This window comes from Macrotis lagotis, chromosome 8, assembly GCF_037893015.1.
Source record: "Macrotis lagotis isolate mMagLag1 chromosome 8, bilby.v1.9.chrom.fasta, whole genome shotgun sequence".
Lineage (NCBI taxonomy): Eukaryota > Metazoa > Chordata > Mammalia > Peramelemorphia > Peramelidae > Macrotis > Macrotis lagotis.
In genome coordinates this window covers 132,715,048-132,741,561 of record NC_133665.1, presented here as the reverse complement: position 1 = coordinate 132,741,561, position 26,514 = coordinate 132,715,048, and the positions used below count along the sequence as shown (strand labels likewise).

The 26,514-nt window shown below is 36.4% G+C and overlaps 1 protein-coding gene across 2 annotated transcripts in view; it reads left to right on the top strand.

Moving 5' to 3' along the window:
- Nucleotides 1-26,514, top strand: part of CFAP92 (cilia and flagella associated protein 92 (putative)) — a 90,412-nt gene that overhangs the window by 40,609 nt on the left and 23,289 nt on the right. For both annotated transcript variants that reach the window (XM_074198389.1, XM_074198388.1), the window contains exons 7-11: nucleotides 8,064-8,170; nucleotides 12,959-13,084; nucleotides 17,512-17,696; nucleotides 21,385-22,280; nucleotides 25,991-26,185. In XM_074198389.1, the coding sequence (XP_074054490.1) occupies nucleotides 8,064-8,170; nucleotides 12,959-13,084; nucleotides 17,512-17,696; nucleotides 21,385-22,280; nucleotides 25,991-26,185 (1,509 nt within the window). The remainder of the gene's footprint in view (nucleotides 1-8,063; nucleotides 8,171-12,958; nucleotides 13,085-17,511; nucleotides 17,697-21,384; nucleotides 22,281-25,990; nucleotides 26,186-26,514) is intronic.

Here is a 26,514-nt window from a genome sequence, read left to right as displayed (position 1 = left end):
TTTACAACTGAGAATCAACTACCCAGCAAAACTGAACATCCTCTTTCAGAGGAAAAGGTGGACTTTCAATGAAACAGGGGACTTTCAAACTTTCTCATTGAAACAACCAGAGCTGAACAGAAAGTTTGATCTCCAAGTACAGGACTGACTCTGGTGAACCATAGAGGGAGTGGAAGAGAGGGACTAACTATGAGGAACTTGATGATGTTGAACTGCTTGTATTCATGCACAGGAAGAAGATATTGATAACTCATATGAACTTTCTCATTTATAAGAGCTGCTAGAAGGAGCATATATAGACAGGACATAGGAAGGAGCAGAATATAATGGTATAATATAGTAAAAAGATGTAGTCAGTGGGCAATGGGGGAAAGTACTGGGAGAAAGGAAAAGGAGATGAAGAAGAAGCTGAGAGATTTCACATAAGAGTCAAGAAAAAGCTTTTTCAATGGAGTGGGGGGGGAGGCAAGGGGGGAATGAGTGAGCCTTCATTCTCATTGGAAATGGCTCAGGGAGGAAATAACATGCACACTTAATAGGATGAGGAAATCTGTGTTGCCCTGGAGAAGGATGGGAGGGAAGGGATGGGATGAGGGGGGAATGGGAGGGAGGGAAGGGGGGAATAGGTGATAGAAGAGGCAAGATAGAGGGAGAGGGTACTCAGATTCAACACACTTTTGGACAGGGCCAGGATGAAAGGAGAGAGAGAATAGAATAAAAGAGAGTGGGGAGGAATAGAGTGGAGGGAAATACAGTTAAGTAATAACAACTGTGAGAAAAATATTGAAGCAACTTCTCTGGTGGACTTATGATAAAGAAAGCAACTCACCTCAGACACAGAGCCATTGGAATCTGAACTGAAGTACAATTTTCTTTTCTCTCTCTATTCTTGAGGTTTCTCATCTTCTTGGTTGGGGAGGGGGTTTAAGTTTATTTTTATGTTTACTCTTATAACATTCAATTTACATCAATGTATGGCATGGAAACAATGTAGAGACTGTCAGACAGCCTTCTGTGGGGGGGGGGAAGTAGGGAGGAGGAGGAAACATTGTAGAATTTACAGCCTTGCAAAAAATGATGGGTACATATTGGAAAACAAATAAAATGTTAAAAAAAGAAAAAGAAAAAAAAGAAAATATTTGGCATAAAGTAGATTTCCCTGTTGCAGGCCAACCTGGTCTCATTGTTTTTCAGGCTTTACTGGGCTATAGTTTTTCAGTGACTTGACTTGACCAATTATTCATTTTAGCCCATATACTTCTGGAGTTCTATAGAGCAGTTACGTATTAACATATAGCAGTCCTTGAGCACACTTTGATAATGCTTGTAGCCATTAATTTGGGAAAATGGAAGAAGTAGACCTTGATACAGATTTATTAAATGAATCCTGAGGCAAAGCTGTGCTCACCAATGTTGGGTAGATTTCACCAATACTGCTTGGGAATGTCACTCCCTGACCACTTCATGACATAGCCTTACGGGGTTGGTACCTGTCTTAGAAGATTCAGATTTGCTTAATTATTGCCAGAATCTAATTCTTCTGGTATTGTGAGTTGTTCTTATGAGACTGGTGTATACAGAGTAAAAATGTGATGTGTGTGTGTGGGGGGCACATATACACTTGTATTTGCATGTGAACATGTTAATATTCAGCATTATGTGAATATCAATCATATGTTCATAGTGGGTCAGTCTATATGCATTTCCTAAATTTTCTTCAATCAGAGCAATATCATAACTAAGACTAACATAGAACCTTAGACTTGAAACCACCTCAAGTCCTTGATTCTACCATTTATTAGCTGTGGGACCTCAGACTAAGCCACATAAATGTTCATCATGAATGACACTAACAGTGAGTTTCCTGCCCCTCAATGAGATGAATTAAGTGATTTCTGAGACCCCTTCCAACCTTAAAATACTTTTCTGAATCTTTGTTTACTCATTTGTAAAATTAGAAGAATCTACCTATTTTGCATATATGACAAAGTGCTTTGGAAACTGGAAAAGCATGAATGTGACCCAGAGCCTTTTAAGAGAGACTTGGAAGCCTAATAAAATTGATCTTATCAAACCTGAGCACTTCTACTCAATTTTCATGGCTAATGTAGGATCCAATACGGAAATAGCTGGAAAGAATCTCTCAGGAAGACTGAAGAAGTAACTGAAGGATTTTTTTTTTTTAAATCACTGCTTCCAATAGAAGTTAAGGACTTTTTTTAGGACCAGGATGATCTACCTAGCAAAAACAGCTTATTCAGTGAAGGCAGGAAAAATGAATATTTGAAAAAGCAAATAGACTTAGGAAAAAATGGTGAGAGAAACAGGATCACTACAAATAAATCTTCAATCACAAACAAGCCTCTCCAACAAAAAGATCAGTCTTATGTAGGACTCTTGAAGTACATTTCATAATCAAAGAAAACTAATATGGAGTAGTATTATACATTTCTAACAAGGAATATTCATATGAGGAAATCCATGAACTGTAGTGGGAAGAACATAGTAGGAAACCAGAGGCTTTATCAATCTAAGTATATTATAGATCACTTGGGGGGGGGGGAACTAGACAAAGAGTTCCAAAATGCTTAAGTGTAGCATAGGAGTTGAGACTCTTGTGGAGAAGGAGTCTGCTGGGCATTAGCACTGACACTAAAAGCAGACTGATTATCTACCTTCAGGTAGGTAAACCCAGGAACCTCAGGAATAGCAATGCTGTCAGCCAGTTTCCCACAGCCATCATCCAGGAGAGTAAACGTTATGGAAATGAGAGGCCGCTGCCTCTGCTGCCTCCTTAGCAACCATGGAGAGAGAAGACAGGGCCTTACCATTATTTACCGGTTCCCTCAAGTTTCTGGCTGCATAAATAGCTGGGGCTCATCAGACTTGATGGATTTAACATTGCTATGCAAGGCAACACATTCTTTTTGTCCGGGAGCTCCTGCATCCAAGAAGCTGTGTCCATTTGAAACAGTTCTATATCCTTGCTGACAACCCTTTCCATAATATTGTGGCATTGGTTACTTTTGTTAAAAGTTCTACAAATGTCTCCTTTTTGTTCTACTTATGAGTCGGAATCATCAGTATTAGCTGAGTCAGTTCTGGCCCTGAACAACATCCATGGAATGGAAAGGGATTAATAAAAATAGCTAACATTTATATGTTAGGGTCTGTACTAAGCACTTTTTTATAAGCATTATCTTATTTGATCCTCACAACTGAGAGATAAGTTCTGTTATTATCCCCATTTTGCAGATGAAGAAACTAAGGCAAACAGATGACTTAACCAAGGTTTCACAAGAAGGATTTTCCTGACTCCTGAGTCTGTCCACTGTGCCATCTAGCTACCCTTAGGAATAAGAAGTGGAAATATTCAGAAAAGTACTATCAGGAAGCAGCTGGATGTTCATGGAGAGAGCACTGGGCCTGGAGTCAGGAAGATCTGAGTTAAATCCATCGTCAGAAACTTACTAATTGGGTGACCCTGAGCAAGTCACTTAGCCTCTGTTTATTTGTCTTAATCCTTTGGGTAAGGAAATCACAAATCACTCTAGTATTTTTGCCAAGAAAAGGAAATCAAAGAACTAAGAATGTCAATAGAGGATACAAAATCATCACTTTTTAAAAAGGTTTTTGCAAGGCAAATGGGGTCAAGTGGCTTGCCCAAGGCCACACAGCTAGGTAATTATGAAGTATCTGAGGTCGGATTTGAACTCAGGTACTCCTGACTCCAAGGCTGGTGCTCTATCCACCCTGCCACCTAGCTGCCCTAAAATCATCACTTTTGTAGATGATACATTGGCTTCTAGAAAATCAACCCAGAAACTAAATGAAACATTTAACTTAAGCAGAGTTGCAGGATATAAAATGAACCTCCATAAATCATTTTTTTCTGTACACATCAAAAATCAGCAGAAAGAGAAATTTCATTTTAAAAATAACTATAAAATAAAAATAATTGTGAATCTACCTGTCTAGATTTTATGAACACAATTACAAAATACTCTTTACACAATTAAAAACATCTAAATAAGCAGAAATACTAATTGATCATGGGTAGACCAATCTAATATAATAAAAATGACAACACTGCTTAAATTAATTCAGTACTATATCAACCAAACTACCAACAGATTACATTAGAGTTGATTTGTCAAAAGCACAGATTTTTGGAGTTTTCTCAAGTATAACCTTCACTAGATAAAAATGTAATTTCAAATTTTTAACAAAAGAAAAACATAATAGAATATAGATAATGTGTTTTTCTAGGTTAATATGCAGCTGTCAGGGATTCTAATATATATTTTAATGGTTCCTGTTTCTTTTTGAGTTTGAGTTTGCTTTAGAAAGTTAGAAAAATTATAACAAAATTTATCTAGAGGAAAGAAATTCAAGAATAACAAGGGAATTATTAAAAAAAAAAAGGGGGCGGAGGGAGGCAGCTAGGTGGCACAGTGGATAGAGCACTGAGGAGGACCTGAGTTCAAATCTGACCTCAGACACTTAAATACCTAGCTTTGTGACCTTGGTCAAGACACTTAACCCCATTGCCTTGCAAAAACAAAAACTAAAAGGGAAGGAAGGGGGAATTAACAGTACCTAATCTCAAACTATGCTATAAAGCTATAATCATTAAAACAATTTGGTAGTGAATAAGAAATAGATTGATTAGTAAAACAGATTAGGGACACATTATTCAGAAGCAAACAAAACATTGCAGCTTAATTTTGACAAATTCAAAAGTTCAGCTACTGATAAGAACTCAGAAAAACTTAGAACAGTAAAAACTGTTGGAAAAAACAAAATTATCTGGAAGAAATTAGGTAGAGACTAACTTGGATACATGATTCAAACATAAAGGATGACTTCATAAACAAATTAGAACATGGAAAAAATTACCTGGCAGATTTATGGATAAAGTTCATGACTAAATAAGTTACAACAAAATTCACAGGAGTTAAAATAGATAACTTTGAATACATAAAATTTATAAGATTTTCACAAACAAATCAAATACAGCTAAAATTAAAGAAGTGGGAAACGGGAAGAAAATCTTTTGTAGCAATTTTCTTTGAAAAACAGGGGTGGCTAGGTGGCGTAGTGGATAAAGCACTGTCCCTGGAGTCAGGAGTACCTGGGTTCAAATCCGATCTCAGACATTTAATAATCACCTAGCTGTGTGGCCTTGGGCAAGCTACTTAACCCCGTTTGCCTTGCAAAAACCTAAAAAAAAAGAAAAAAGAAAAAAAAGAAAAATGTTTCCTTTCCAATGATCAGTATTGGAAGGGATGTGGGAAATCTGAGACACTAATACATTGTTGGTGGAGCTGTGAACTCATACAACCTTTCTGGAGAGCAATTTGGAACTATGCCCAAATGGCAGCAAAAATGTGCATACCATTTGATCCAGCAATACCACTACTGGATCTATACCCTGAAGAGATCATGAAAAAGGGTAAAATCATCACTTGTACAAAAATATTCATAGTAGCCCTGTTTGTGGTGGCAAAGAAATGGAAATTGAGTTAATGCCCTTCCACTGGGGAATGGCTTAACAAACTGCGTTATATGTATGTCATGGAACACTATTGTTTTAATAGAAACCAGGAGGGATGGGAATTCAGGGAAGCCTGGAGGGATTTGCATGAACTGATGCTGAGCAAGATGAGCAGAACCAGAAAAACACTGTACACCTTAACAGCAATATGGGGGTGATGTTCAACCTTGATGAACTGGCTCATTCCATCAGTGCAACAACCAGGGACAATTTTGGGGTATCTGCAATGGAGAATGCCATCTGTATCCAGAGAAAGAATTGTGGAGTTTGAGTAAAGACCCAAGACTATTACCTTCAATTAAGGGAAAAAACCATGATCTTATTATGTAATTTTGCTTCTCTTATACTTTATTTTTCTTCCTTAAGGATATGATTTCTCTCTCATCACATTCAACTGACATCAATGTATGCCATGGAAACAATGCAAAGACTAACAGAATGCCTTCTGTGGGGGTGGGGAAAGGGAAGCAAGAATGAAGGAAAATTGTAAAACTTAAAATAAAATCTCTTAAAAAAAAGAAAAATGTTTCCTTTCTAACACCTATAAGCAAATATGTGTATTATATATATATATATATGTATATGTATACACACATACACACATGCAAACACATGTAGAGTGAGAGAGAGAATAAGAACATTTCCCCAACTGATAAAAAGTCAAATGTTGGGGGGTGGCTAGGTGGCACAATGGATTGAGCATCAGCCCTGGAGTCAAGAGTACCTGAGTTCAAATTTGACCTCAGACACTTAATAATTACCTAGCTCTGTGGCCTTGGGCAAGCCACTTAACCCTATTGCCTTGCAAAAAACTTAAAAAAAAGAAAAGAAAAAAGTCAAATGCTATGAATAGGCAGTTTTCATAGGGAAAAAATCCAAACTACCAATCCATTTTGTTCTGATTGGAAGTTTATTCATAAATTGGTCAATTTCTTTTCCTAAATTAGTATTATTTAAGTACTCTATTCCCTAGTATGTCAACCTGGACATTTTCAGATAAGAGGGTCTCCCACTCCCTACTCCCCCCCTCCTTGTTATATAGATTTCTAATTGTAATCTCCATTGATGTTAAATAATTTCCCCCATTCTTCTTTCTCCTTCCTCCCTCTCCTGATGTATCCATTCTCCCCACACTTTTCATTCTTCTTTTAAGATCATAACCTAATCAAATCACTCCCAGGCCCTCTGTCAAATTAGACCACTTCTATGACCCTGATTATGGTAGGGTACTGATGGACTATATGTATTATCTATCAATATAATAATGTTGATAGTTTGACCTTGTTCATTTTTCTTTGCATGCTCATGTTTACCTTTTTTTCTTCACTTGATCCTGTGTTTGCATGTCAAATTTCTTAGTCAATCTTAGTCTTTTCATCAGAAATGCTTGAAGTCCTCCTTTTCATTAGAGATCCATTTTTTTCCCCTCTGAAGATTATACACATTTTTTTCTGTTATATTTTTCTTGGTTTTAAGCTTAGATCTTTTGCCATCTGGAATATCATATTCCATGCTTTCTGCTCCTTTATAGATTGCTAACTCTTGGGTGATTCTGTGACTACTTGGTCTTTGAATTCTTTCTGATTGCTTACAGTACTTTTTCTGTGACTTCAGAGCTTTGGATTTAGGCTATAGTAAATTTGGGCTATAATAAAACTCCTGGGAGTTATTACTTTGGGTTGCTTTTATTTTCAGGAGTTGACAGTTGGATTCATTCTTTTTTTAAAAAAATTTATTTTTATTAAAGATATTATTTGAGTTTTACAACCCCCCCCAATCTTACTCCCCCCCACCACGGAAAGCAATCTGTCAGTCTTTACTTTGTTTCCATGTTGTACCTTGATCCAAATTGAGTGTGATGTGAGAGAAATCATAGTCAGTTGGATTCTTTCAATTTCTATATTGCTCCCTAGTTCTAAAATATTGGGGAAGTTTTCTTTTATGTTTATTAAGCTTTTACTATGTACAATATATTCTTCTAGATCATGAGATCAAAGTCCATATTTATATATTGAGTTTTACAATTTATAAAGCATTTTCTTCCTGTGATCTATCAGGGTATGAATTTACTATTTACTTAGGACAAAAAAAAAACTGTGCACAGTGGAGATGCAAAGTTTCATGTACAAGTCTCCTTGTTTAAAGTTCTGCTTTGTATGTGGAAATGTTACTTTTGTTTGGTGTTTGTTAAAATCAGAATTAAAAAAATTAATACCATATTGCTCTGCATCCCTAAAATATATCCCCCAATTGAGATCTTTTTGAAAGAAAAAAAGTACACACCAAAAAGAAAAATACAAATCAGTAACTATATTTAGATTTATTGCAAGCCAGATTTGAAGGGAAAGAGCTTACATTTGGATCAGTACTTCACCCAATACCTCATCATAGGATTGTAAAAGGGAAGTATATTGGAAGTTGTAGAGTGTTATATAAGTGCTGTTCTTGATATTAACAAAGATTTCCCTCTTCCCCCTTCCCTTTATTCCTCCTTTTGAATATCCAGGAATGCAAAAGACATGGGATTTACAGTAGAAAAACAATCCGATTCCAAAGAAGCAAGCAAGCAATGGATCTCGGGCAGCTCATTCATTATGATGGACAAGATAACAAGTATTGGGGACTGAAGGAGTTTATACAGTAGAACATAGTTAGACTTGGAACTAGAAACAAAATAAGTTGTGGAATTAGAGGCAGCAAATTCTCAAAGACTGAGTTCACTTTTATTATTGCTCATGTTAACTATCAAGAATTTGAGAAGTGTTTCATGTCACTCTAAAATTCATAGTTCATAGAATTTAAAAGTCATCTGGTTTAATGTTTCCATTTTAAATCTTTTTCATTTTGAAGATTAGGAGGCTTGGAGAGATTAGGTAACCTCTCCAAAGTTATACAGACAGTAGTAGAATAAGGATTTGAATTCTGGAACTTCTGAATACAAATATAATTTTATACTCACCACACACACATTTCTATAAAAAAGTGACAGAGTGATAAAGTTCATTTTCACCTGGAGGATTTGGTCTAATCAGATCAAATGTGATTTCGAAGACCTCCTCAGATTTGAAAAATCTTTATAGTTTTGACATAAATAAATATATGAAATAAATGAGAATTTATTCCTCAGAAATAAATGAGCACCCAACTCTGAATAATGGGGAAAATGACAATTTTTAGGTGATACTATTCATTTGAAGGATAATCATATCTCTTGAAGGATGCTAAGATGCTGAGATTCCTTCAGTTAAAGGATATGGTATTGTTTTTCTTAGAAAAGAATATATAAAAGGAAAATAAGATAGATTTCACTCATTATCTGAGGGGCTGTTATAGAGAAAGGAGAATATATATTTCATGGTTCTGCCAAGTGGAAGAACTATGATTAATGGATAGAAGTTTAAAATGAGTGAGATTTCATCTGAACATAAGAAAAGACTCATTGAAAACATCCACCTATGAAAGAGACTGCTTTGTCAATCACTAAGCTCCACACAAGGAAAGGGGGGAAGTACTCAAACAGAATCTCTGTGGAACAATTTTGACTATTGCAGCTACAGTGGGAGGAGATTGGACTAGGTAACCCATAAGGAGGATATCGTGGACTCCTAGGATTTCAAAGGGATCTTATAAGTTAGATATTTTAATCCTCTCTTCAGTAACCATTCCTAAGATATGGCTATCTCTTCTCTTTGAATACTTCTAGAATTCCCTTTCTTATAAGGCAGCATATTCCATTTTCAGATAGCTCTAATTGTTAGGAAATTCTTTCTTATTTTGAACTTAACTTCCTTTCTTTTTTTAACGTTTAATTTTTGCCTGGTGTAGAACATGCCTGTAATCTCTGCTTCTGGGAAGACTGAGATTGGTAGTTTATTGGGCTCAGGAATTTTGAGCTGCAATTAGGCTAAAGTTGATCAAGTGTCTGAACAAAATCTATGGTGAGTCCTTTTGGAAGCGAGAGGCTACCAGGAGGTTGCCTCTTCTAAGCATGGGCAAACCCATTCAAGTTAGAAATGGAGCAGGGGAAAGTATCCCTGCCAATTAGTAGTTAGATTAGGATTTTGGTAGCCACTCAATTCCTAGTCTGGATGCAAGAGAAGGAGACATAGCCTCCAAAAAAACCAAACTTGATGTTTTTATTAGCGTTTATTTTTTTCTCTCTCCCATTACCTTACTCCATTAGGAAAAAAATAAAACAAAACCAAAATCTTTGCAATATCTATAGTAAAGAAAAACAAATTCTTCCCATTGGTTAGTCAAAAATATAACTCATTCTGCATTTTGACTCCATCTATCACCTGTCAGGAGGGAGTAGTGAGAATGATTCTTCATCTGTTTTTTGGAATTTTGGTTGGTTATTGAATCATTCAGAATTGTTCTCAAGCCTTTCAAACTTGTCTTTACAATGGTGATATTATTTGTACAACTTGTCCTCCTGGTTCTACTCACTTTGCTCTGGATCAGTTTATATAGGGTTTCCCAGATTCCACTGAAGTGATCTCTTCCATTATTTCTTATATTCTGTTAATTCATGTACCACAATTGTTCAACCCTTTTTTTTGTCAAATGATTTGTTCCTCCTTAGTTTCCAGTTATTTACTGTTCCAAAAAGAGCTGCTATAAATATTTGTGTGTGTGTGTGTGTGTGTGTGTGTGTGTGTGTGTGTGTGTGTATCCTAGGAGTCCACGATATCCTCCTTATAGGTTACCTAGTCCAATCTCCTCCCACTGTAGCTGCAATAGTCAAAATTGTTCCACAGAGATTCTGTTTGAGTGTGTATATATATATAGTCTCTTTTCCTTTTTCTTTGATCTCTTTGGGAAATAGGCTGTAACTTCCTTTCTAAAACTAGTATTCTATGCTTCTGTTTATGATTTCATATTTGCCCCCTTTTCAACTGTAGATATATTTTCTTGTCCTTTTTTCCAAAAGTCCCAAAAAAGAGTGTTATGTGATAGATAGCATTTCTTAAGTTGAAGCCCAAAGAAATATGCCATTTGATGAGGGGATGTTGGTAGATTTTCTTATAACCTTTTCTGCGCATTGAGAGGGAACATCAATATGTAGAAAAGCCTAATAGGAATTCTCAATCCCCTGCCCCAATCCCCCGACTCCTACCCACTTCTGCAGATGAATGTCTATCACCATGTGAAATATGAATTGTGTTGCTATTGAATATGAAGCATTTTATCAGAAAAACTAAAGAACTTTGAAATACAGATTTTAATCTTTATTTCTTCCATTGGAAGCTCTTTTTTTTTTTTTTAGAGAAAAGAAGTGCCTACAGAGTATAAAGATATTAAAAGAGAAGTACAGGGGAAGGATTCATAATCTCTTATAATCATGACCTTTGTGCAAATATACAGCAAAGATTTCAAAGTCAAGGATGATGTAACAAAAGAACCAGGCCAGGAGGTTTTTAAATTAAAATTGAGAGGGAAAAGGAGAAGTTTGCCCTTTAATTTTTTCAAAAATTAAGAAACAACTTGATGCCATTTTCAATGGTAGTAAAGAAAGTTTCCAGGATCAATTCTCATGAGAAACTAATGGGAGAGGAACAATAATATTTCTGACCTCAGATTTCATAGACAATGGGAAAATTGAATTTGAAATTAATATTAACTCAGATGTGCTTAAGATTTAGATGTGTGGTTGAATAGAATACCATAATGAAAATATATAATTCATTTAAAAGAAGCAGATCAAATAGAAGAGGTAAGGTATAAAGCTCTGTGTATTAGAAAGTTATGAGAATTTATAACCCAAAAGAAACATGGTAGTACTTGGACCAAGAGAAAAGAGAAAAGGAAATAGTATTATTTTGGGAGCACATGTTATAGAAAAAATAGGCAACATGAAGCAAGCTTCCATATACAAATTGTCAAACTAATGATTGCTAAAGAAACAGGATGTATGGTAGTAATGATCAACAATTTAAGTTATTCAGATATCTGTCTGAAGTCTCATTCTGATAAATTCTTCAGTTTTGATATTTTTCCTGAAGGTTGAAGAAGCAACAAGCAGTATTGCTGCTCTGAACTTAATTCTGACCAATAGAGACTTGATTGAGAGTGACAGGAATCACGGGAGACAATGACCATTGCATTAGGAGTGAGAGAACCCTCTTCTTCCTCTTCCTCTTCTTCTCCTTCATGGCAGCATAATAATACCCTATGATACTAAATAACAATTATAGATAGTTCATAATATCATATAATAACATCATTATTATACTTTAACAAAGTTTCAAAAATGTTCGAAACAATGATAGATATGACTCTGTGGCCAAAACCTCTAAAAGGGATGCAGAAGGATGTTCTATGATCAATATTAAAATTATGTTCAGAAGCTACTGCTGGGTGTATCAGGAGATTTAACCTGTGTACATATTTTGCTTTACTATTTTAAAAGGAAAAAGATAAAAGTGGGGTGGATGGAATGGCATAGTGGAAAGGATGTTGGATTAGGAGTGAGAGAACCCAGATTCAGATTCTGACTTTGGTACTCGTATGACCTTTGGCAGAATTTTACCTCTTAGGGTCTCAGCTTTTTCATTTGTAGAATGAGAGGGTTGGACCTCCAAACACAAATGCCCTGTGAAGACAAAATCTGAGCCTTCCGGCCCTAATTCTATGATTCTTTGATCTGTTTTGAAGGCCATGGACCAGTTAGCTTAACATGAATTCTCAACAACAAAGTTCTAGAAAGGATAAGAAATGATGGTGACATCCTATCAGGGATTATGTAGAGCTAGGAGTGGTTCACAAATCATGCCAAACTAAACCCCACTCTCGTCTATGTTAAGGCAGATAAGTGAACTGGCAGTTGAGGAGAATATTATCAGTGTCATTATATCTTAATTTCATCAAAGCTCTTTGACAGTGCAGAATAGGTAGATTCAACAATGCCTTACATTGGTCAATGAATTGATGTTGGTAGGGGGATCTAGATGATGATTGTATCATATTTCAGCATTTGAAGGGAATCCATGTGTATCCAATCGGGAGAGGATAAAGAGCTCCAATGGAAAGCTGATAACTTAGATAAGAAAGTCAATTTGAAAAAAAAATTTCAGGAGGTTCTGATGCTGGACTCAAGATAGAATTTAACATGAAAGTTGTTGTTTCTTCTTCTTCTTCTTCTTCTTCTTCTTCTTCTTCTTCTTCCTCTTCTGCCTCCTACTCTTCTTCCTCTTCCTCTTCTTCAGAATCTCAACAAAATCTCTCAATAGATTTTAAAGTCCTTAAGAGCATGATAAAGAGAATGGTTTAATATGTCTAGTTAAAGTCATAGATATTCATTCTAAGAATTATTTTGTGATTTTGGTCTTTAGTTTTATATTTAATTTTACTTTCTCACTTCACATTAACTCTTTTTTTTCCTTCTACTCTTAAAAAAAGCTATGTCAAGAATTTCAGACAAGAAAAGGAGGAAAATTAAAATAAGTGACAAAGGGTCAGATGTCTTGATGGCCAGGAATGAGAGTATCTTCACTATGGAGCTGGATGTCATGCTTCTTCTTACTGGTAGTTTTCATAGTTTTAAGAATTTTATTAATTTAAAAAATTTCCATTTAAAAAGCTTATTGATTTATGAATATGTATATGTGTGTATATGTCTTATACATATAATATGTATTTAAAATTTTTGCTTTGTTTCCTACTAAAAAGCAGATCAGAATATTCAGAAAAGGGTAGCTTAGAATTATTCAACTTTTAGAAAAGGGAAAGATTTTGGAATCATGTACAGTTGGTTCTCGCTAGGAAGCTCCCTATGTAACTTTCCCATCCCAATGACTTCTAAACATAAAGGTCAAGTGCAAGGTTATAAATTTAAAGCCAAAAGCCCCACTAGCTTAAATAATGAATTTTAACCAAGGAAAACTGATCCAGAGTAGCAAGGGAAATGTAATGAAACTAGTTTCATCAACTCTTTTTTTGCCTCCTCAAGGGCCATCTGTGAGTTTTCCTTTTTAGTTGCAGTTTCTTTTCCTTAGGGTAAAAAAATCACTTGAGCACAATGAACAAGAAAATGGTGGTAGATACTTCTACTCTTTTTTTTTAAAGCAATAGAATGTTTATTAAAGATATTGAGTTTTACAGTTTTCCCCCAATCCTGCTTCCCTCCCCCCACCCCCACCCCACAGATAGCACTCCGTCAGTCTTTACCTTGTTTCCATGACCTCGATCCAAATTGGGTGTGATGAGAGAGAAATCATATCCCCAAAGAGAACAGAATTCTCAGAGGTAACCAGATAAAACCATAAGACATCTGAGTTTTTTTTTTTTTTCCGAATTAACGGGAATAGTCCTTGTACTTTGTTCAAACTCCACAGCTCCTTATCTGGATACAGATGTCACTCTCCTTTGCAGACAGCCAAAAATTGTTCCCAATTGTTGCGCTGATGGAATGAGCAAGTCCTTCAAGGTTGAACATCACTCCCATGTTGCTGTTAGGGTGTACAGTATTTTTCTGGTTCTGCTCATCTCACTCAGCATCAGTTCATGTAAATCCCTCCAGGTTTCCCTGAAATCCCATCCCTCCTGATTTCTAATAGAACAATAGTATTCCATGACATACATATAACACAGTTTGCTAAACCATTCCCCAATTGAAGGACATTTACTGGATTTCCAATTCTTTGCCACCACAAACAGGGCTGCTATAAATATTTCTGTACAAGTAATGTTTTTACCCTTTTTCATGATCTCTTCAGGGTATAGACCCAGTAGTGGTATTGCTGGGTCAAAGGGTATGCACATTTTTGTTGCCCTTTGGGCATAGTTCCAAATAGCTCTCCAGAAGGGTTGGATGAGTTCATAGCTCCACCAACAGTGTAATAGTGTCCCAGATTTCCCACATCCCTTCCAACAATGATCATTATCCTTCCTGGTCATACTGGCCAATCTGAGAGGTGTGAGGTGGTACCTCAATGAAGCTTTAATTTGCATTTCTCTAATAATTAATGATTTAGAGCATTTTTTTCATATGGCTATGGATTGCTTTGATCTCCTCATCTGTAAATTGCCTTTGCATATCCTTTGACCATTTGTCAATTGGGGAATGGCTTTTTGTTTTAAAAATATGACTCAGTTCTCTGTATATTTTAGAAATGAGTCCTTTGTCAGAATCATTAGTTGTAAAGATTGTTTCCCAATTTACTACTTTTCTTTTGATTTTGATTACATTGGTTTTATCTGTGCAAAAACTTTTTAATTTAATGTAATTGAAATCATCTAATTGGTTTTTAGTGATGTTCTCCAACTCTTCCTTAGTCATAAACTGTTCCCCTTTCCATAGATCTGACAGGTAGACTAGTCCTTGATCTTCTAATTTGCTTATAGTATTGTTTTTTATGTCTATGTCCTGTAACCATTTGGATCTTATCTTGGTAAAGGGTGTGAGGTGTTGGTGATACTTCTACTCTTCATCTGAGCTCATCAACTCTTCCATAGGTCAACAATGACCCAATTTGATCTGACCAGAAGTAGTTGATGAATTACCAATCGTGAAGAAGACTCATTGCCTTAGAACTGGCTGTTTTCCATGACTGGATGCTTTTCCTTCTCACCTCCACCTTTTGAAATTTCCTGATTTCCTTTAAGATTTAGTCCAAGTGGCCCCCTTCCACTTTTGAAATGACTGTGTAATGAAGGAAGACCAAAACTGATAAGAATTAAACAGTTTAAGTATCTAGATTCTAATCATTTAAAAACTATTTTCTTTCCATGTTTGTATTTACATTGGAAGGAAAGAGCAAATTATATTATAATTATAGGTATATACCAATCTGCAGTGCTAATTAGTTTAGCAAAACCACACAGAAGCAACAAGTGAATGAGAGATTTATTTACATCAGAGCAATGTTGTGAGTGGGATGAGTAGCAGATGGACTTTTGAGTAGGTAACTTTCTAGAGGGTTCTGTTACTAAGTGAGGCAAATAAGTTTGTAACAACCCATGATAGAACATTATTTCATACAGAAAGTGGAGATAAGTTTTATATGTATATATATATATATATATATATATATATGTGTGTGTGTGTGTGTGTGTGTGTGTATGTGTATATATATGTATATATATATATATACATATATATATTGTGAAATAGTTTGCCAATTAGGGGAAATTTATGCACTGTATATGATTATACTTTTAGGAAGAAACCACTTGCCTGAAGTTGGCAGCATGCAGAATATATTTGGGGCAGCATATTAAAAAAAAACCCAGGGCCATTTGTTTTTCATAGCTAAGGAGATTTGTTACAAGGCTCCCCTCCCACTCCCACCCCACCTTTTCCAAGGTGGGTGGAGTGGTGGGAGAGAGGAAAAAATAGATTTTTGTTCATTGAAAAAAAATCAAATTAGAAAAACAAGGCCAAGCTACTGTGAAGTTTTTCTGTTTTTCTTCTTAAAGAAAATAGTTGCAGGTCTACTCATTATGTTTGTACTTAAATATGATGAGCTCCCTCTGCTGGCTTTGACACAAAATATTTGAGTTTAAAGTATTTCTTCAGAATCATAGTATTTTTTTCCATATGATCTGCAGGATCATTTTAAGGAATTTAAAAAAAATTATTGCAAAATAATAAGGGGTTGTTTTTGTTTGTCTGGTTAGTTTTGGTTTTTCCTCTACATAAAAAAGGAACTAAAGCTCAAAAAAATAACTCAAAGTCAGAATTACAGAATTGTGAAGTTAGCAAAACTATTCAGTTGTTGACCCAATCTAAATTTTCTTAGATAAATTTTAGAGATGCTGTATTTATGGGTATCTGACAGCAGATAATACAAAAATTATAGAACTGAGTTCTAAGGAAATCAGGAAATGGAATACCTACAGCTAATGACTAACTTTTTTTTTTTTAAGGTTTTTTGCAAGGCAGTGGGGTTAAGTGTCTTGCCCAAGGCCACACAGCTAGGTAGCTATTAAGTGTCTGAGGCCAGATTTGAACTCAGGTACTCCTGACTCCAGGGCCAGTGCTCTATCTACTGCACCACCTAGCCACCCTATTGACTAACCTTTGAAATAATCTGTGGACAAAAATTAATGTATGTGTTTTAAAAATCCTACTTTGGAGTAGATGTTATAGTCCGTAATGATTAGAATAATTTCCCTTGTTCCTGAATTCTTTTCTGAAAAAGTTTTGTAACTAGAGTGATCCTTTCATCACAGAGGTTTTTATTCATAATCACATCAGTACCTGTCTCAGGATGTGACCTTTGTGATGTCAAAATTACAGTAGGATCTTTATAGATTGTTTGAAAAGGAAATGGGAATTGGTATTTGGATCAAACTTATCTTATCTTCCTTATTATCTCACATTATCATTGTGCTATTAAACAAATACAAATACCGATGTCTTAAATTAAGGATCTTTTCCAAGTTCAGTAAAGTCAGTACCATTTTATAATAGTGACAATCTTGGAAAGGATCTTAGAAACATCAAATTTGATCTGTAACTATTTGTTTCAGAAAATTTAATATCTTCACCTAAGTGTTTTTAATTTGTTATTAATTTAAAATTTGAGAGCAACTAGGAAGGCCAGTGGATGGATGCCAAGTCTGGAGTCAGGAAGACTCTTCTTCATGAATTCACATCCGGAATTAGAAACTGTGGAATACTGGACAGGTCACTTAACCTTATTTGCCTCAGTTTTCTCATATGTAGAATGAACTGGAGAAAGAAATAGCAAATCACTCTAGTCCCTTTGCCAGGAAAATCCCAAATGAAGTCACAGAGTTGGATGTGACTGAAAAATGACTGAACAATAATGTAACAAAAATTTTAAATTTAAATTAAAAATGAATTAAAATTATTTTAAAACATTAATTTTTGGCAAGTGTTCTGCCTTCTCTTGTTAATTAGAGCACCAAAGAAACCTTCATTTGATTTGTGGGGAATAAATGGTGGATAAAAGATTTTCTGTGGTGCATATGTTTTTTTCCCACAGGACAAAAATCTGTAATGAATCACACACAAGAAAAGAATGCCAAAATTTTGGATTGCTATTTGGATTTGACAGTAGACACCCCACTTATGTCTGAGAAACAGAAGCAGGATTTAAACCCTTTGATTATAAAGATCAAGTCCATCGCCTACCTTCCAACAGGTCCTGTGCCTCTCAAGCTCCTACAGGTATTTCAGTTACTGTTCTCCTTTTTTCTTATTCCCAGAGAACACCAAATTTTGAATAGATTTCTCTTCCTGAATCACTTCCTTTGCCAGATTTTATCTTAACCAAACTATGTGCATCGATAGTCAGTGAAAAACCTTTGAAATAAGTTTTACTGATGTCTTTTGTTTGTTCTTATCATCATGACTAACCTCAGTCTTCCTGTCTCCCTCCAAGAGAAATCAGTGATAGAGACTTTTGATAAGAATTGTAATTGAAGTCATTATCTTCAAATGCCTTAACCATCCAGCCTCTTGCAGAAAAATACAGATTCTGTTGCACAGGTTGATGTAGTTAATTTCTTATAGGGAATAACATTCATTTGATTCTTTTGAGAATACCTATTCATATTAGAATCTGTGGAAACCATCATCCACCTAATACTACTTATCTCCATCATTGTCCAATTAGTGAGATTGTTGGCTTGTCCATAGAGTTTTTGGGTGTTCAAGGAGAGTTAGTACCTTTGGTGTGAGGGCTTGCCAAACCCTTTTCAAGGCTGTCCATCCATCTTTGGTGTCCATTCTTTCCACTCTGAGCTGTGGCTCCAAGAAGCTGCAGCATGGGTAGGGGTCAAGCTCCAGCTTCAGCCACCTTCATGAACACTGGCACAAATTATTCTCATCCGCCCATTCTACTGGGGGAAGTCTTCAAATGCTTGACAGATGGGTTAAACTAGAATGAGGGTGATCCACAGGCCATAGGTGAGTTAGTGAGGTGTCTACTTCAAGCATTTGAAAATCTTGGTCAAACATTTTCAAAGAGGACTGGCAATATCCCAGGAGGCATCTTGACTTGTGTGTGAATTGGATTGAAGTGAGGCAGAGTTTCACAAAGTCTTTAGTTTTTCTCTCTCTTCCTGAGTCATCCAAGTCTAGGGGCAGAACAAAAATCAGGAAGACTGGCAGTGGCCCAGGGTGCAGTGGCTGGCATTGGCATCTTCAGGGTCTGACCAAGTTCTAAGCACTTCACAGCATCTCTGTAGACACCTTCATGTCTACTGGAACAAACTGTTCTCATCTGCCCTTTCTACTTGGGATAGACATTCCCTTTAGACAAATCTCACCATCAAGTTTGAAGCCTGTAGTTTACCTTCAACTTAGCTTAACCATCTGCCAAGTCAGTTTGCCAGGGACCTTACACATACATCAGCTTCTTGGAGCAGCAGGTGAAAGTGGGCAACTCAAGTAGGCAACCAAGGTGAATACTTCATGCACGGCATTAGTCCAAGTATATTCTATTAACACTTCCACTTGACTTCTGGTAGCTGAATCAGAGTCTTGGGGAGCCCCCCCCCCCCCCAATTTTTAGTTTCCATTCAACCAAGGGCAAAAAGAAGCCCTCTTTCCTGTTCTGTGATTGTTTTTCAAAACCCTGGACTCCATTGCCTCCTTCCTCTTATTTCCCCCATCTCATCTTTTACTAGTTACCATTTGAAGGTTTGAATGGGTGGGAATCAATTTTTTTTTTCTTTCTTCCTACCCTTTTTATATTGTATAGGGTAGATTATGGACTCAGGTATTTTTCTTTTTGTCCAATTATCCCCGGTTCCCTATTCTGAAAAAAACCAGGAATTGCTTATTAGTCTGCAGATCATCAGTTTAGTTTGTATCCCCCCAAATCTTTTTGATATAGTTGGCATGTTTTGCCTCTCCTGCAAGCAGTTTATTCTGTTATTAACTAAACACCCCAAGTCCCAGTCTAGGAAAAGATCTGCTAACCCTGAATTCAGTGAACTCTTGCCTTCCTCCTCCTTGATGTCGAATCATTTCAGTTGAATCCAATTCTTTATGACTTTTGGAGGGGTTTTCTCGTCAGAAATACTGGTATGATTTTTGCCATTTCCTTCTCGATCTCATTTTATAGATGGGGCAACTGAAGTACACAGGGGTAAGTGACTTGCCCTGGGTCACACAACTATTAAGTGTCTGAGACTGGATTTGAACACATGAAGAAGTCTTCCTGAATCCAAGCCCACTTTCTTGCCTGCTTTTCTTGATCCCCTTAGCTGCTATTGCCTGCCCTTCCCCAAATTGTTTGTTTAATATCCTCTCTCATTCTGATTCCAACACCTAGAAGGAGGCCCCAGCATATTAGATCTTCTCTGGAGGATTGATGGGAGGATTTGAGTTAGTATGAGAAGTTGTGTCTCCATTCTGTCGGAGAGGTTATCCTTATCAATGAGATAGTGAATGTCTGGGGAGTTACTCACTTTCTTATCCCTACCCCAGGGTAGGCCCAATTTATAATATGCTAGTAACCTATCTCTAATATCTTTGTAATTATATAGGGTCTATTAGCAACTTGAAATAAAAAAAAACTTTCATTTTTTCTATGCTAACACCCTACATTGTCTGACATATTTAATAATTTAATTTTAATAAAATAAAAATACATTTTATCAATTAATTGATTGCTACCTGTGGTTACTACTTGGAAGTGCAGTAAAAAATTTCTCTCCTAAAATTGACAGCGAAAATTTAGCTTTAATTTGGAGTTACCTTTACCAGATGAATTGCCATCTTTGCACGTTACCCACCATGATAAGATGTTGATATTCCCTCTTTCTTCTCTATCCTCCTTCCTAACTTGTCTCCACTCCCACATCACTTGTTGCATTTCACAGGTCAGGGGGGTGGTCCTAAGTAGATTTAAAAAATATACCAAGAGGTGGTGCAGTGGATGAGTACTGGCCCTGGAGTCAAATCCAGCCTCAGACACTTCATAATTGCCCAGCTGTGTGACCTTGGGCAAGTCACTTAACCCCATTGCCTTGCCAAAAAAAAAACAACTAAAAAAAAACATGCCAAGGAATCAGGAAGACTCATCTTCATCATTTCAATTCTGGCTTCAGACACTTCCTAGCTGTGTGACTCTGGGCAAATCACTTCGCCCTTTTTGCCTCAGTTCTTTATTTGTAAAATAAGCTGGAGAAGGAAATGGCAAATCTCACTCTAGTATTTTAGTTAAGCACAGTTCTAGGATATTTATATGCAGAATGTACTCCCTCTTCGAACTGAGAGTGAAAGACTGGTGCCTCCCATAGTTGGACAGTTGGTCCAATTTGTGTAATATCCTGAAGATGGCTCTGGGAAGTGATATTGCCTCTTGACCCTCTTTTGAGTCTCTTTAATGTTTATGGTTAAAATAGATCCATTATCCATGAATGTGGATAGACCCTGCAGCAGTAGAGGGCCACCCCTTTTCATTCTCATTGATTCTTACCCAAGTCCTCCAGTCAGATCTACATAGAGAATCTATCTATTCTGATGGAGGAACCTCCTTTTTGGTTTAAGATTGTGGAGAAGTATTTGGTCACAAAGAACCAAGTTCATATCCTGTCTCAGACACTTACTGGTTCTTCTTTTCCATTTTTGGACCACAGTTTCTTTATCTCCAACATGAATGAGTTGGACTTGGTGACTTTCCTCCTCTAAAGTATATGATCTTTTTTTAACATTCTCTAGTTACCAGTACTCTTTCCACTTCCCATTTCTATTAATAAAATTTCTCAGATAATATCTTTTGTGTCATTCTTGTGTTCCATCCCTTAGTCAAGAAAAATGATTGGGATGGAGAAAGGAACAAGAATTCTACTAGTTTATATAAGTAATCTTTTTTCTTTTTCTTTTCTTCTTTTTTATGTTTAAGGAAACATGTCTTCCAGTATACTGTAAATACAAGTTTTTTGACAGTCCGGTTCACCAGACTCAAGGACAACCCTATGGAACGCATATTTATTTTGATGATGTCAATGTAATCCTCACAGGGGCAATGGACCCTCGAAATCTTCGTGAATACCTGGAAGGGCCACCAATGGAAGTTGAAATCCATGATAGAGATAAAAAAGACAATTTCTGTTTAACTACACCTACTCTCTTTGGGGAAGAGTTAGCTGATGCAAATCTGACCAACATGAATCATATTACCTACAATACCATTTCTGAAAACCTATTAGAAGTCATTAACAAGAAGTGGGATCCTTATGGGATCGCTAGGGTCAGTTTTGCCGATCTGCTGCTTGGCCAAAAGTGTCTGAACTTGTTTGTGCCCATTCACAGATGTAAGCCTGATCCTTCTTTCTTCCAAAAGGACAACAAAGGACATAAGAAAAGCTTTGGAGGTCATGATCCAATGAATACTCTGCAGTCTTCTCCAATGCCCATGGGCAACTACTTAGAACACTCCTCAGTTCTTAAATTGAGGATAGAATTATGCATGCCCCTGAAGTTAAGTGAGAGTGCACTTAGAAGTGAACGGTTTGGGCGCATAATTTATATTTTTGATTCCTCAAAAGTTGATTTCTTGAGGGCTCTCCTGAAGGGCATTACTGAAATCAATGCCAAGGCATTGCACTTGGAATCTTACCCTCCTCATGATGTTCAAGAGGTGCTCTCAGCTTTTAAGGTGAAAATCCAAGTCCAGGCAAATTTAGATCACGATATGATTAATGGATTCCATTTGTATGATGGAAAAATTCACCTCTTTATTTTGGAAGGACTGGCACAGCAAGGAGTTAAGCAACTGTGGGAAAAATACCCAAATCAGTAAGCAATTTTAATGATTTCTAATCTTAAAAAAAAAGGTTTTTGATTGTGGTTTTTGATTTTCTAAGCAAAATGTGGAGCTACATTCAGTATCATCAACTAATTAATAAGACAGTGATGAGTTTCTCCTAGTGTTCTTGGAGACATTTGAGCTCTTTAGTCTGAGTACCTTAATAACACTAGTTACATAATTTTCTCTTTAAAATGAGCACAACTAGGGGTGGCTAGGTGATGCAGTGGATAGAGCACCGGCCCTGGAGTCAAGAGTACCTGAATTCAAATCCAGCCTCAGACACAATAATTACCTAGCTGTGTGGCCTTGGGCAAACCATTTAACCCCATTTGCCTTCCAAAAAATCCTAAAAAATAAGAAAATAAAATAAAATGAGCACAACTTATCTGTAATTCTTTTCTTCTCCAAAATTCTGAAACTGATCTAATTTTGGAGGTGATTTATATAATGGTTTGTTTGGGACACTCTGTTCATATTTAGCATTAATAGCAATGACCTGATTAAAATGAATGAAAAGTTATTTTTCTGAATAGTAAACAACAGGACTGTTTTGACATAAGCAAATACTTAGTCAATAATAATAGCTAATATTTATGGGAAGGTAGATAATCATAACCTGAAGAAGCATTAACCTATTTTGAATTTTACAATTTTCCCCCCATTCTTGCTTCCCTCCCCCACCCCCCACAGAAGGCAGTCTGTTAGTCTTTACATTGTTTCCATGGTATACACTGATCTAAGTTGAATGTGATGAGAGAGAAATCATATCCTTAAGGCAGAATCATAAAGTATGAGATATAGCAAAATTACATAAGATAACTTTTTTTAAAAAATTAAAGGTAAGTAGTGGCTAGGTGGTGTGGTGGATAAAGCACCGTCTTGGAGTCAGGAGTGCCTGGGTTCAAATCCGGTCTCAGACACTTAATAATGACCTAGCTGTGTGGCCTTGGGCAAGCCACTTAACCCCATTTGCATTGCAAAAACCTAAAAAAAAATTAAAGGTAATAGTCTTTGGCCTTTGTTCAAACTCCACAATTCTTTCTCAGAATACAGATGGCATTCTCTGTCACAGATACCCCCAAATTGTGCCTGATTGTTGCACTGATGGAGTGAACAAGTCCATCAGGGTCGATCATCACTCCCATGTTGCTGTTAGGGTGTTCAATATTCTTCTGGTTTTACTCATCTTGCTCAGCATCAGTTTATGCAAATCCTTCCAGGTTTCCCTGAATTCCCATCTCTCCTGGTTCCTAACAGAACAATAGTGTTCCTTCACATCCATATGCCACAGTTTATTAAGCCATTTCCCAATTGATGGACATTCACTCATTTATAGTTCTCAAAGCCCTTTTTTTAATATATTATTTTAACTTTCCCACAGAATCCCATTTGTTTGATTTAGATATTATAAATGAAATTTTGTTTTTACTTGATACTTGCCATACTTGCAATACTTGTAAGTATTGCCACTTACAGAATCATAAGATTTTAGAGCTATTGCTTCCTCTTCTCCACCCATGTCATACTCCTATGCCTTTTCCTGGTGTAAAGATGACTGGGTTCTCAAAGGTATACCAAAGAAACGTAGACTCTGGCAGAGACTAAAAGAAGGTCAACCTTTACAGATAAGCTCAGTGGTGGCATGGGCATCCTGTTGTCCTATCTCCCCAAGTTTGAAGGAAGTTTGTCACGAGGAGTTGAATCACCAAGGACTGATGACTCTTCTTTTGGCCCACACAATTCATGATCAGTGTTAGTGGAGGAATTACTCAGATTACATGGAGTTTTTCATATATTAAGGTGGGATGTCTAGGCAATTTGTTCCAATCCCTTCACTTTACAAATGATGAAACTGAGTTCCAGGGAAGGGAAGTAATTTGTCCAAGGGCATGAGATGACTTCATAGTTTCAAAAGCCAGGTCTCCAGACTCCTGGGCAAAGACTTTAACATAACATCCCACTAGACTTAACTCACTCTCCCTCCAAACAACCTAACTACTTAAAATAAATCCTCTCCAATGCCAAAACAACTGTCAAAATAACACACTAAAATTAATTAAGCGTTGGAGGGGAAATTTTTTCACTACTTGATAATTATATAATAATAACACTTCTATCAGGTGTTAAGGTTTGCAAAATGCTTTCCAAATATAAACTCATTTATTCTTCACAATAGCCCTGGGAAGTAGAGGCTATCATTTTACAGCTGCAGAAACTGAGGCACAGAGAGGTTGTGATTTGCCCAGGGTCCCACTACTATAGTAAAGGTTTTTCCTCTGAACTTCACTATCTGCTATAAGCAAACAATCCATCTATTCTATGGAGTAGGTGTTTTGTTTCAGTGCTACCTGAAGACTAAACTGAAAGGATTAGCCTTAGACAGTAGCAAGGATACTGAATTGTAGTAAAGAGACCTGGGGTCAAGTTGCTAGGTCTACCACTTACATGTCAGCCCCTTAATTTCTCTGTGTCTTTTTCTTTTCTTTTTTTCTTTTTGTATTCTTCTTTTTTTTTTTTTTTAAGGTTTTTGCAAGGCAAACAGGGTTAAGTGGCTTGCCCAAGGCCACACAGCTAGGTAATTATTAAGTGTCTGAGACTGGATTTGAACCCAGGTACTCCTGACTCCAGGGCCATTGCTTTATCCACTGCGCCACCTAGCCGCCCTCTGTGTCTTTTTCTTCACTCTTAAATTGGGCCATTGACAGGGAAGTGCTTTATAAACTCTCAACCATAAACAAATGTCATCATGTCCAACTCTTCATGACCTCATTTGTGGGTTGTTTTTTTTTTTGCAAAGATCCTGAAGTGATTTATTGTTTCCTCCTCCAGGTCTTTTTTAATAGACAAGAAACTGAGGCAAATAGGGTTAAGTGACTTGCCCAGGGTCACCATAGCCAGTAAATATCTGAGGCCATTTTATGAGCTGCTTTAATTATTAGAACAAGTTCCCTGTTCATGAATCACCTTCTCTTTGTGTTTCCAACAAGCTAATGGTCAATTTAACTAAGCTTAGAATGGAAGTTCTTGGTCACAGGACAAGTTGGTTCTTGTGAACCAGTTTGAACTGTTGTAGGACATAATGGTCCATATATTACTGTTCATGATACTCTTTAGTAACTATTTGAACTAGAAACAGCCCTCATTTCAGACTTGACTATTCATTCCAGGAAGGTGAGATTCAAGTACACCATCGGATAATTTCAGCAAAATTTACATGAATTTGTACAAATAAATCATTATAATGCAGAAGACCATTATTTTTAAGAGTGCAGTTTTGAGAACACTTGGGCAAAATTCTTCAAGGTTGGTTTACCTTTTATAGAAAATGGAGTGGTCAAAAGCATAGAAAAGAAACAAAAAACAAAATTAGGGAAATCTATCACAATCAAATAAAACATTCAGTGTCTATAATGGGCAATGTAACTGCCTAATTAATAGAAAGGAGACTTTTTAAAAAATGATCATCACTATTAAGAGGTGACTGGATGGCAGAATGCTCAACCTGCATTCAAAAAGATGTGAGCTCAAATTTGGTTGCAAACATTTACTAGCTTTGTGACCTTGAGCAAATCACTTAACTGCTGCCTGCCTCAGTTTCCTCATTTGTTAAATGAGGTAATTAAGGTACCTAAAAACATATAAATGCTATTTTGTTGTTGTTATCATTAACATTAACTATTGTGATCCTCTGTTACAGTGCAACAAGTACAGATGAAGACAAGTTTCAAGTTTTATATAATTCAGAGTTATCATTTCATCAACGCCTGTACCCAGATCTCGATGCGCTGTTATATCATATTCATCTCTGCAAACCTCTTTCATCTTTAGTGAAACAGTCGATGATTTATATCAGAGGGCTGATTCCTCAACCGTCCTTTCAAGCTTTGTTAAAGTTAGAATCCACTCTTTTATGGTTTATCTTAAACTGACTGCCAGAGCAACTTTAAGCATCTTGAAATAATTGCATATTTTCTTAAATTTTTAATAAAAAAATTTCCAAGGAATATGCCCTTGCTACTATTAAGAAAGTGATAGGAATCCTAGAAATCACCTAGTTCGTTCCCAGTCCTGCTGATGAATCCCTTTCCCATCATCACTGATAAGGGATCATCAGCCAGTTCTTGTACAGTTCTAGTGACCATGATGAGGAAGCTCATCCACTGTTGGGACAATTTAATTTGTTAGGAATTCCTTACTTGTGATATGCTGAAAACTTCCATC